The sequence below is a fragment of the Pituophis catenifer genome, unplaced genomic scaffold, assembly GCF_029215685.1.
Source record: "Pituophis catenifer annectens isolate HBS135680 unplaced genomic scaffold, rPitCat1.0.hap2 SCAF_2, whole genome shotgun sequence".
In the NCBI taxonomy this organism is placed as follows: domain Eukaryota; kingdom Metazoa; phylum Chordata; class Lepidosauria; order Squamata; family Colubridae; genus Pituophis; species Pituophis catenifer.
The window spans coordinates 224,411,611-224,425,288 of NW_027256882.1; the positions used below are offsets into that span (position 1 = coordinate 224,411,611).

General features: G+C 36.1%; 1 protein-coding gene across 1 annotated transcript in view; it reads right to left on the reverse strand.

Annotated features, from left to right (window-relative positions):
* The window catches only part of KDM4C (lysine demethylase 4C), a 253,930-nt gene that overhangs the window by 216,666 nt on the left and 23,586 nt on the right, over positions 1 to 13,678 (reverse strand). The window contains exons 4-6 of the mRNA XM_070938600.1: positions 9,322 to 9,497; positions 3,270 to 3,384; positions 152 to 345 (exon numbers count right to left, since the gene is read on the reverse strand). Coding sequence (XP_070794701.1) covers positions 152 to 345; positions 3,270 to 3,384; positions 9,322 to 9,497 — 485 coding nt within the window. The remainder of the gene's footprint in view (positions 1 to 151; positions 346 to 3,269; positions 3,385 to 9,321; positions 9,498 to 13,678) is intronic.

The window sequence follows — 13,678 nt, forward strand, 5'->3', positions numbered from 1 at the left end:
GTTGAATTACAAATTGCTGACAAGATGTTTCCATATCTGCTTTTAGCCATAGACTTAACATTGCAGCTCTTCATATTTTTTAATCTTCCAAAACTAAGAAACATTGTGCACCCTCTCTCTCCTCCCCTCCCCCCCATAAGAGTTAGCTTACCAGGATTTTGGTTCACCAAAGTGGAGATAATTAATACTATAGAGATCCATATCTTCAGTGTGCCATGCAAAAGTTGTTTTCCACATTCCAAAATACAAATATGGAGTGTTGACTCCCTCAATTGAGATTCCACAATCTTCTTCTACAATATCCAATATGGTATTGAGATGAGCAATATTCCATTCATTTACACCCTGAAAAGCAGATATGAGCAATAAATCAAATATAAAACAAGCACAAAATAATAATATTCATGTATCACTTTGGAGATCTACTCTCCCTTTGGAAAAAGGTGTATCTAAATTGTCCATTGATTTTCTAATTGCAAGAAAGCAAAATACTTCTGTCATCTCTATTAAAAGACAAGCCAACAATTCTGTCTGAAATGTTTCCATTTCAGCTTTTCATTATAAGCATTTTCTCTGAATAATTAATATATTGTTTTTCTGACCTTTTTCTTTTCTCTGTTACACTACTGACATTGTAAACCAGCACATCGGAACGCATTAATATTTTAGTCTTCATATGTAAAGCAATCAAGAATTATTTTTGACTGCAGAATGCATAAAAATGCTTTTAATAAAACAGTGTAAATATGTATAATTCCAAAATTATATCACTTGTTACTTAAAGAAGGCCTCATTTAAATTGTCTGTCATACTAGACATAGAGTAGCAATAGTTCTTATATAAATTATTGACACTCCTTTTATGGCCAAAATATTCATATTTTCTATAAGCAATTGCTAATGTATGACTACCTAGTAATGAGTACTGCACAGGATTAGCTGCACAGTTATAGCATAATCACGTGTAGTGGACATTGTATACTATTGCAATTATAGGAAAGTAAAAGGAAGATAAAATATATGTTTTATTATTTGCATTTATTATTAGACCACATGCCATAAGCCTCTAATAAAATGCTGCCCTTGCATTAGTAGGAGGTCATTCAGGCTGTTTAATGTTCTTTTTGAAGCCATCTCCTAAATACATACCTAACCGCAAAAACTAGGCAAGCACACCAGCTTTAAAACAAAAATGTTTGTATGGTGTCAATATCCATACAATTTTGTAAATGTTTATTAGAAATCGGGGCAAAGAAAGAGAAGCAGAGATCAGTCACTCACACTGTCAATTTTTTCCCCAATTAAAAAATATTTACATTAGACCCAGCTGGGCCTAAAGCTGAGTCTGCAGGCGTTAACAACATACAGCAGCAAAGAAAAAAACAAACTCTGGGACATTAATCATGCCAAAACTAAAGTTGTCATGTTTACTAAAATATGTAGTAATTGGAAGTATAATTGGAAGCAAACAATATCAGTACTGAAAAAATACACATTTCTTCAAATATTTAGGAGCCATTTTGTAATCTTCCCTGATATAGAAGAACCAAATAAAAGATGTCCAATGATACAGTCCTATTTGCTAGCTGCAGCAATAATAACTTCAGCAATAAGATTCTTTAAACCCAAGTCTTATGGCACACAGCCTTGTATGTAAGTGTGTCTTCAGAAGCAATCCAGAATAAATTTGTAAGAGCTATCTTTTATGTCTCCAGTTGTATATCAAATGCTCTCTTGTGTCTAATAGCTGGTCCTTCTTTTATACGGACACATTTGAAAATCTGTTGGCTAAGGTACTGGTTAACATTAAACTGTATGGAAGACTCTCTTGAAGCTCTGCTTCACTGGCAAGGTTATTTTACGTTAGAAGAAAAGCACACCCAAGTTGAAAAGATCATAAAGACTCATGATAAATCAAACCACTGACTGATCTACTCAGTTCTACTGAACCCAATTAGAGATGTCATGGATTGAAATGATTTTTTTTCATAGAATGTATATGATAAATCTCTGAGCTACAGTCCCAATGTTTTCAATGTCTACTGAACAAAAATGTAAAACAAAGACATGGTTTATGTTTAAATAACTTGTTGAATCACAACCATTTTAATTATGAGTTTATTAATTTCAAAGATTTCCATTTGCCCTACATATTCAAAGCCTTCTCCAAAACACTAAATAACGTCAAAATACATATATTGTGGCCACATTTTTTAAATGGAAGCTTCATAAAATAATAGTCTTCATTTATTATAGAAAATAAATAGCTTCCATTTGGATACCTAAATTGCTTTCACTTTTGATAAAACAATTCACATATGGTTTCATGTGAGTTGTATGAACTCACTGTGAACTATTTCCTTCCCTACCCTTTGCTTCCATTGCCTCATTTCTAAACAGCTTGTATTTCATCCATCATTGCTGAATATATGAAAATCCCTAATATGAATAAATATGGGAGATCATGATTCTAAATTTAGAAGAAATTTCAGTTAACAGCACATAATACTAATGATATCTATCCTTGTGCAAGGTTACCATCTGGTGGCTGATAGAGAAATAACCAGTCCAAAGTGCTTTTCAGATTAGATGTCTGGAAAGGCACAGGTATCAACATACTTTGTTAGTCTGAGACGAAACTGGCTATTTATCCCGTCAATCTGCTCTTTTTCACTTTCCATGTGGCTACATTTACTTGAGAAGTGCCACATTTCTGATGAGACATCCATAAAGACCTGCTAATAATTTAGTATCTCCCATATGCTTTCCATTATTCTTTTTTTTCATTACTTTCTTCTGTCAATCTTTTAACCCAATTTTCCATAATTATGCCATCTATCAAAATTGCAGGGAGTTGTCCTTAAAGTCACCAGGAATCATGATTGACTTGAAGGCACAAGGAAAATATTTTAGAGACATCTGCCACTTACGCAACATGTAGATGATTATTGAGACATGAAATCATAAGGAAATTATTATATAGCTTATTCCTTTCAAAGAAAACACAATGACCTGACCCAATTAAAGCTGTAATTTTTGCCAGCTATTGCTAAATAAAATTTTTACCATAAATTTGTGGTTATTATCTATTTTATATTTAAAACATCCAAATGCCAGATACAAGCTCATTTCATAAAATATACCAGCTCATTTCATAAAATATACCGGCACTCAAAAGAAATGGACCATAGCTATATTCAATTTATGTTTCTTATTTGTAGTGAAAATATAACATTAGACAGTTTAGGAGGATACAAATAATGTGCCTACTTCGTTATATACGCTTCCGTTAATATCTGCTCCATAGATTGGTGCCACAAAAGTTAAATTTTTCCAGTATTTACGCTCTAAGTCTTCAAAATCTAAATGTCTTGGAGTACAATATCTGTAAAGGAAAAAGTGAAAAAGACAATGGTTTCAAAGAATTAGTATTTATATATATAAATGCTTGCTCCTTGTATGACTAAACAAACTTTTAAATAAACCTTAGATTAACAAAGAACACTGTGTGTATGTATTTTGTCTATATGCATACCAGTTGTAGGTTGCTACCAGTTCGCCCCAGATCGGGCGAACCGGTAGCGGCAGCGGCAGGAGGCTCTGCCTACCCGGATGTCTCTGCGCATGCGCGCCTATGAGCGAACCAGTAGCAGCTGAAATTGAAACCCATTACTGGTGCATACATATATGTGTCTGCCTATTAATCTTGAAAAATTGAAACATATTTTAATCTTGTTGTACCAGTTACTATCAACTTTACATAAGTAGTAGTTCTATCTTCCAGCTAATAAAAGTTATTTATTTTAATTTTTTAAAAATAGTTTTTATTGAATATTTTACATTTTTAAAACCAAAAACATAATAGAAAAAGATAAAAAAAGAAAAAAGAAAAAGAAAAAAAGAAGAGAACATACACATACACCAAACGGTAAAATACAAAACATAAATAACAACATTATATAATATTTTACAACTTTCTGCATCAATAATTATCTTTACTTTTAAATTCAATCTTTCTAATCATTCTCTTATTCTTGTATAACCATATTGAGCATTCTTATTAACTAAATTGTTATATATACTTGCATCCTATTTATTAACATAGTCAAGATTTTATCCTTGCCAGTATTCAATACTCTTAGGTTCCAATTAATCAAATTTCAATTTACGTTCTTATTTCTATTTTTTTTATTTCTATTTTCTAGCAATGTATAGAATCTATTCCACATTTTATGTTAGTCCAAATCATATCTTTATTTAATTTCCATTGTCATTTTATCCAATTCAGCACATTCGAGGATCTTTTTAATTACTATTTCTTCTGGTGGTGTATTGATCTGTTTCCACATTTGTGCTAGAGCAATTCTGGCCGCCGTTAGTATATGCAATGTTATGTAGTACAAACTTTTCTCCATTTTCTTATCAATCATTCCTAGAAGAAACAACTCCAGTTTGAAATCAATCTTTTGGAGTGTAATCTCTTCTAACAATTTTATACCAAAATTCTGATTTTATACCAAATTTTTTTAACACCGGGGCACATCCACCACATGTGGTAGTATGTTCCTAATTTATGGCCACATCTCCAACATTTAGGTGATAGATTGGAGTACATTTTTGCCAATCTCGCTGGTGCTAAATGCCATCTATAAAACATTTTATAGCTGTTTTCTTTATATGTTACTGCCATGGTCAATTTATAGTTTTTTTTTCCCATTTTCCAATTTTATAGTGTGTCCAAAATTCCTAGCCCAACTTATCATCATTTCTTTAACTGTTTCTTCTTCCAATTTATATCTTAATAGGTAATTATAAGTATTTGTAATCATTTATCTCCCTGGTCCTAATAATATTTTATCTAGTTCCAATTGTTCCTTGCTTATGCCAAATTGTTCATTATCTTTTTTAAATCTTTTGATTTGTAAATATAACCACCATTCCAAATTTATTACTTGTTTTTTCAGGTCTTGTACTGATTTTAATTCTCCTTCTGTATCTAGTAATTCTCTATATCTCACCATTTAGTCTAAATCTGTGGTATTTGGATATATCATTGCTTCCTTTGTAGACAACCAAATTGGGACCTTTGTATAGTGATTCTTTTTAATCTTTTCCCAAACTGTCAGTACGGCATCTCTTAACATGTGTCTTTAAAAGTAGGTATGTGATTTATTTTTCCCATCCCAGAGAAAACCATGCCAACCAAGCTGGAGGTTGTGACCTTCTATCGTTAGTATTCATTTATTTTTGAGTTGTATCCAATCTTTAAGCCATGTTAGGGATGCCCCTTGGTAGTAAAGTTCCCATTCTGGTAAACTGAAACCTCCTTTTTTCCTGCTATCTTCCAGTAATTTGAATTTGATACGCGGTTTTTTCTCTGACCATATAAATTTTGATGTCATTTTATTTAATTGTTCAAAGAGTTTTTTCCCTAATTTTATTGGTACCATTTGAAATAGATAAAGTAACTTGGGTAATATGTTCATTTTGATTGTCGAAATTCTGCCAATTAATAATATTGGTAATTTAGTCGAATTGTCCAGATCTTTTTGTATTTGTAATATAAGTGTATCGTAATTATCCCTCTTTATCATGGTACATTTTTCCGATAGCCAAATTCCTAAATATTTAATTTTCTTTACTCTCAAGATTCCCAACTTCTCCTCTAGCTCTTCGTTCTGTCTGTTGGTTAAATTCTTAGTCAATATTTTAGTTTTGTCTTTATTTATTTTAAATCCTGCTACCATGTCAAATTGGTTTATATCTTATAATGAAGTAGGTCCAGATTCTAAAGGTTCCTCAATAATGCCAAATCATATGCAAATGCTTGGACCTTATATTCTTGTGGTTTAATTTTTAGTCCCTTTATTTCTGAATTGTCTCTAATTTGTGACATTAATGTCTCCACAGACAGAATGAATAACAGAGGTGATAGGGGGCAACCTTGTCTTACTCTTTTAGGTATCTCAAAGCTTTCTGTTTGTTCCCCATTTATTATTATTTTTGGCGTCTGTGTAGTGTATATGGCTCTAATCATTTCTGTAAATTTTTCTCCAAAATTCATTTTTATTAATTGGTTTATCATAAAGTCCCAATTTAAATTGTCAAAAGCTTTTTGTGCATCCAAAAATATCACAGCTACCTGTTTTTCAGGGTGAGCTTCATAGAATTCTAAGACGTTCATGATGATTCGTATGCTATTTTTTATATGTCTGTTGGGTAGGAATCCATTTTGATCCGAATGTATAATTTCATTTAATATAATTTTGATTCTATCTGCTATTATAGCCATAAATATTTTGTAGTCAGCATTTAGCAATTAGATTGGCCTATAATTCTGAATCTTCTGTTGTTTGTTTGTTATTTTAATGTTTTACACTTTGTTCAGAATGCATTTTATTATTGTTGCATATAAAATTAACAACAAAATCTTTTTTCAAAAATTGCATAAGCTAAAGAAAAAAATGAAATGAAAATCCAACAGAGGTGTGTAGCTTTTTCATTCTTAAGGACACTAATTGAAACATTAGGTGCTGCACCAGAATCCTAGATATCATAGTTGATGGAAGAATGAAGGAAATGAGTTTTTCCCTTCCAGTAATCTTTTTTTTTTCAGCAAAATTTACTTAGATCACTTGAGAGGAAGAGAAATATTCACCGTTTTCTGCCAGTGAACTTGGTTCAGTTTCCCGAGTTCTGACTGACAATTGGAAACAGATATTTTGCAATCTTCTCCCTAGGCTGCCAAAAGATCATGTACTATCATGAAGAGCTTTCCAGTGTGAGAATGCTTCCCATAAAGCACCAATCAATAGAGAGCTGAAACTCTTTGTCTAATTGTCAACTGCCACTCTCTTCATACCTCTTTCCAAGTTCTCTTAGTGTGCTGTACCATCTTTCTTCTACAGAAATATTTAGTTGATTGCTTACTTTAGGAGAATGCAAGTAAGTTAACTTCTATTATCACAGCTAGGTACATTTCTAACATACAATGGTAAAAATGCCCACCCTCAGTTCCAATCAGTACTGTTAGTTACAGATCAAGAGGGCAAAGAATTGGGTTATAGCTGCAAGAACCTTGTCCACATGCTCATACTATCACAACAATTGAAATAAATTTCCTGGAAATACACATAAGATACACTGGACATCAGTAAAGAGGAGGTTGATTTTAGCTTTAAAGTACTGTGACAAGAATTATCATGGTAGGCAACTCAATCATCAAATCACATAAATTGCCATCATGCCAAATAATCCAAATTTATTTTCTAGTATGATCCTGGTATTTCAGGCAACTGAAATAGTTTTACTTCTCCTGAAAACTTATTATAGAACTTAGAGCAGTGATGGCTAACCTTTTTGCCATTGTGTGCCGGGGGGGGGGTGAGGGAGGTTCGCGCGCCCACACCCATAATTCTATGCGCCCTGTCCTGCGCATGCATGCACAACCTCCCCTTTCCCGCCCCCCGCTCCTGGCACATGATGGCCTGGTAGGCCCATTTTTCTTTCTTACCTGGCTCCAGATCCTCTCTATGCATCTGGGAAGGGTGAAAACAGTCTTTCCCACTCCCTCGGAGGCCCTCCAGAGGCTCCTAGAGAGGCTCTGGAGGCTGGGGACAGCAAAATACGTCACTTCCTGTCCCACCGGGAGTTGGGAAATGCGCCCTTTCAGGCCTCCGGAGGGCCTCCGAGGGAGTGGGAAAGGCTGTTTTCGCCCTCCACAGATGCATAGAGAGGATCTGGAGCCAGGTAAGAAAGAAAAACGGGCTTCCCCACCCACGCCCCAGGCCCTCCGGAGGCAGGAAACAGCTTGTTTCCCTACTTCTGGTGGTCCCAGAAGGCCCAAAAATCAGCTGTCCAGCACACACATGCACGCCAGAGCTCAGCTGGTGTGCCCACTGATATGGCTACATGTGCCACCTGTGGCACACGTGCCATAGGTTCGCCATCAAGGACTTAGAGCTTCAAAAATCATTAGAAAGCTGTCTAAAAGTCTTACTGGTAGAGATTCTCAAACTGGGGATCATAACTTATTGGAGAGGGCAAATTTGAGAGAAGTCATACTCACTCCCATTATGCATGAATATAGGTACTGTAGCATTCAGCCAAGTGCTACTACTGGACTGGTGAAGCATTGGCTGCAAGTGCTATTGTTTTCCTTTGATGATGATATTTGTGCAAATATTTCAAACCATCCAGAGAGTCAGAGCCATCCAAAGTGACCTGCCCAGGATCAAGATGTTTTTGTCTAGTCTCATTTTCCACCTATTCAGAGATTAGCCACATACTTTTCTTGGAATAGGCTGAGCTATGCTGTAACAGGTTAAATTGTACCAATAATGGACTCTCAGTGGAGCATCTGGAATGCTGGATCAGCAGACCTCCAGGTACTTTAAAAAAGAAGATGGTTGCAAAAGTCTCTCTTAGGTTAGAGCTTCTAACCTTTCCTCAACAATAAATTGCTTATGGGCAAGTGGCCTCTCTTTTCCAATTTATTGTTTAACGGGAAACAGACTTCCAAGAAATGGACAAAGAACAGCACAATCTTATTGCTAGGTTGACAGTAAACTCTCTCAAAAGGAAATCAATATGATCATTTAATACTTTATTAAGGTTAATAAAATTGTCCCTAGGATTCTGGCCTGAGTGAAATGGAACACAAATAAAGAAGCTTACTTCTGACTAAGAAAGTGAAAAAATATGGACAAATCAGAAAGAGTACTTCCAGCTGACAAGCCCAGTGTCTTAACTGCTGAGCCATCATGCAACATATGTGAACAACATATCTTCTAAAATTAACATTCTGGAAATCAACAATACTGTCTTGAGAAAATAGCTTTAAGTCACAGGAATAAAATGCAAAAAGCAAAGGGAATCTATTTATTAATATAAACTGAATGGAAAGATAAATGAATAAATCCATCTCACATCCTTCTTATCACAGTGTCATTCCTAGTAAATGTTCTCTTACTGGGAATAAGTTGCTTAGATATCTAAGCAGTAGACCTCTATTCATTTATTTTTCCTAATCAAGAAACTTACCAAAAATCATAAAGAGCAATAAATCATTTATTCTGAATTTCAAGGATAAAAAGTTTGAATGCACCAAAGAACAGATAAACAAGTACCAAACAGAACATTTTTTCCAAGTAAGTGCCCTATTTTGACTTTATGGAGGGCTTTCCCACCATAAAATAAATGAGGCCAGGGTATCAGAAAAATATCAACTGAATTTAAATGTAATTAACAATAAATGTGGTTAATTAAATGTAATTTAAATTGTGCACCTTTATAAAACAAAGTATGGAATGAATATACCTACTTGTCACTATTAGCAAGTTGCCTAAATTCTTTCACAGTCATTGGCTTTTTTTGAATGTTGTATTGAGTGAATAGACCTGACTGACCAGTTACCATCTGTTGAATAGGAGCTGGAATCATCAGATCATCAATATCATCATAACTTTTTCTTGGCTTCCATTCCTTAGGAGGGATTACCTAGAAATTTAGAAGAAAAGAAATTTAGTTTTAAACAACGAAGAGGAAATGTTACATTGAGACAATCTATATAAGTAAACCTAAGAAAATCACTTCAAAGTGTTCATGTAAAGATAGATTATATCTCCATAATATTAACCAAGTTGTTAATATAGCAATATTTGTGAACAGTTTATTATGCAATGACTTAAAGGTGGATAATGTTTAGACCCTTACTATTTCTTTTTTAAGACTGTATTTCTCTGTTATTTTAATTTTAAAATAAACAATTGTTGTCTGAAACAGGGGCCAGAATAAGCAAGACTGCTTGTTGGTAAATCTAAATTGCTCCCTGAGAGTCAATTCAGGAGAATAATGCTGAATAAAAATGGCACCCTTCTTAATGGAACTTAATGGCTCCCAATAGATATTAAAATATATAATAAATCCATTACTTTTATGTCATTGTATTATGCATGTATTACCATCATTTATAGCAGTATCACATTCTATGGACCAAGAGTAAAAGTTTTATGTTACAAAGAATCAAGAATAAACTCAATATGAGAATATTGCTTTTTGAAAAAGCATCATTTATCTGTTTACTGTTGGTCTATGTACCAACTGTAAGATTTTATTTAGGTTTAAATCTGGTGATTCAAAAACACAGTAAACAACAAATGTTTTTGATGATATTTACCAAGCAAGTGCTAACATTGCCTAGAGCCATGATGGTGAACCTGTGGCACACAGAGTCATATCTGTGGGCATGTGAGCTGTTGCCCTAGTTTAGCTGGAGCATGCATGCGCGCGCCAGCCAACTGATTTTCATTTGGCCCCACCCACGCTGCCCCTCCCCTCCCAAGAGTGTCCACACAGCCCATTTTGGATGCCAGGTAAGCACAGGGCTCACACGGAGGCTTTGGGAGGGCATTTTCAGCCTCCGGAGGACTTCCAGGGGGCTGCGGGAGGCCATTTTCGCCCTCCCCAGGCTCCAAGAAAGCCTCTGGAGGCTGGGGAGGATTAAAAACATGCCTACCAGGCCCACCAGTAACCTTTTTGCCATTGTATGCCAAAAGCGGGGGGAATGCGGGGGGGTCACATGCACATGCGCAGGGGTGCAGGACGGGCATTGAATTATGGCTGTGGGCATGTGCACACGTGACTCCAATGACCCCCGTTTTTGGCACATAATGGCAAAAAAGTTAGCCATCACTGGCCTACAGGCTGTCATGTATGAATGGGTAGAAACAGTTTTTAACAGTTTTAAATCACTCAGATACTTTTGGTTTGTGGCCTGAATTACTCCAAGGACATTCCTTCTTTCACTTTGAAGAGAGTTGTATACACTTGCACAATTTAGAAGCTTTTCTAAATTCACAACTCCTCCTTGTGGAACAAGTGACATCTGTGGCTAGAAAGGCTTTTGAACAGCTAGATTTTATGTGCTAATTGTGACCTTTCTTTAATCAAGATGCCCTGCTCTCAGTCATTCACGTTCCACTTACCTCCTATTTCAATGTTCAAATATCACATACATGTTCATCTGCCTGTCCAAATGGTTCAAATACAAATCCCATCTCTAAGGCACTATGATCTGATGGGTGTTCTTAAATGACTGCCCCCACAAGAGAATGTTTGCTTAAATGTATTGGCAGGCCTTGGTACATGAAACACCAATATCTCAGAAGAGTTTTAGAGGTGGTATTCAGCAGGTTCTGACCAGTTCTAAAGAACCAGTAGCGGAAATTTTGAGTAGTTTGGAGAAATACCACCTCTAACTGGCCCCACCCCCATCTATTCCCTGCCTCCTGAGACCCAGGAGGAAATGGGGATTTTGCAGTAACCTTCCCCTGGAGTGGGGAGGGAATGGAGATTTTACAGTATCCTTCCCGCCACGCCCACCAAGCCACGCCCACAGAGCCACTAGTAAAAAAATTTGAATCCCAGCTTGATATAGTGTTTCCTAAGCACTCTTAATTCATGTTGGAATACATATAGTTTTAGTTTAGTTTAGTTTTATTAAATTTATATACCGCCCTTCTCCCGAAGGACTCAGGGCGGTGTACAGCCGGAATAAAAACCACCAATATAAAAGTTAAAAACCATTTAAAATTATTAAATAGTTTGGCCCACAATCTAAAATAACATAAAATAACCCATTAAAAATAATATTTTAGGCCAGCCCTGCTTGATGGAATAATAGTGTTTTAAGGGCGCGGCGAAAGGTACAAAGGTCAGGAATCCGACGAATCTCCGAGGGCAGCTCATTCCAGAGGGTAGGTGCCCCCACAGAGAAGGCTCTCCCCCTGGAGAGCATGAAAGACACTGTCTAACCAACGGCACCCTGAGGAGACCCTCTCTGTGGGAGCGTACTGGTCGGTGGGAGACTATCAGAGGCAGAAGGCGGTCTCGTAAGCATCCAAAAAGTTGTGATTCGATGTTAATGCCTTATTTTACTGCAACAGAGAGAGTCGGAAGTCAATGCTTCTTTTCTTTTTCTTATCCTTCCTCACTTCTCTTTCCCCTTTTCCTCCTCACTGCTTTTGTTTACTTTTGTATTTTGTATTGTACAATATTTTATAACTCAATAAAATGTTAAACTGGAATACACATAGCATCATGATATGCTATGTATGGTAGTTGCAAGCACTGTAGGAAAAGAGGACATACTGTAGATCCAGGAGAAACTCAAGCATAATAGAGGCATCATCATAAGACCTATGCTACAGTAATGACAGAATACAGCAGGACATGGACTACATCCAACGAGCTTTTTTGGGTTGTTGGATACATTTAATAGTTCTGACAAAGGTCAGATTCCATTGGTATACATAATGCAAGTTTGGGTATTATTCAAATTACCTGGATTCATACTGAGTTTGTAATTACCATACTTTAAGCAGCACTATGCTAAGGTGTCCGCTACACCAGCATTCCCCAACCTTTCAGGTTGGCAGCCCATTGCGGTGGGCGGAGGTAAAGGGTTTGTGTGAGGGGCAGGTGCTCATATGAGTGGGGCTGCGGGCGCCGGCACCCATCAATCGCACAAGTGGTGCTGCATGCCCACGTGCCAGCCCACCATTCATACAGCCCTGTGTGAATAGGCCAGAGCCCAGTAGTGGGCCACAGCCCTCAGGTTGGAGAACCCCTGCACTACACTATCTAACAATACTTGTTTCAGTCATTGTTACAGTCTGTCTCTTGAAAAAGCCAATAACAGTCTTTTATGCATTCATACAGATGTATATGCTCTTACAAGTAAGATTTCATCTCCCAAATGTTGAGACAAATAACACTTCCTTCTTGCAGGCTAATTCTCATTGCCTTAAATGAGGCATTGATGAGATCTTGATTTCAGAAATCAATTTTGCCTCCAACCACTTTGAGCACGCTTACATATCTAATATTTCATTGGTCAAGCTGATGGAAAAGAAACTAGCACTATAGCTTCAGAAGTGCTTATATGAAATGGCTTGTCTTGTTCCTTTCCAGTCTGGGTTTAGATTAATATAGGGCATGAAGACTGTCATGGTCACTCAGGTAGATTATATATATTTGGAGAGAAATGGGATAATGTAAATTTTTGACACTTTTGAATCTCATTGTATCTTGGAGAGTTTGGAAAAGTTGGGGAAGTCTCCACTTTGTAATGATTCTATTCATACTACTCCACGAAATAACAGAAAATAGTACCAAGAAATTTCTGGTTAATCCCAAGAGAATTATCCGAGTGTTCTGCTCATTCATATATCTCTATTCAGCTTCTAAGAAAATGCTATCAGATGCACTTCTTTCTTGTGATTTTGGGATTACATCTCAGCAGAACCTATGAGCATTTCCACAATGTATTTTGGTAATGGGTTATTGTGCTAAAATAGTACTGCTAAGTATGGTATTATATAAACATTTAGTAGAAGCTTTTAAGATGTGAATGCAGACAGTCCTCAATTTATGACAATTGAGCCCAAAATTTATGTTATTGAGTTTTGCTCCATTTTACAACCTTTCTTGCCACAGTTGTTAAGTGAATCGCTGCAGTTGTTAAGTTAGTAACATGGTTGTTAAGGGAATCTGGCTTCCTCACTGACTTTGTTAGAAGGTCGCAAAAGGTGATCACATGACCCCAGGACATTGCAAGTATCATAGCAATAGGAACAGAAATAGCATTTACTTATATATTGCTTCATAGTGCTTTACAG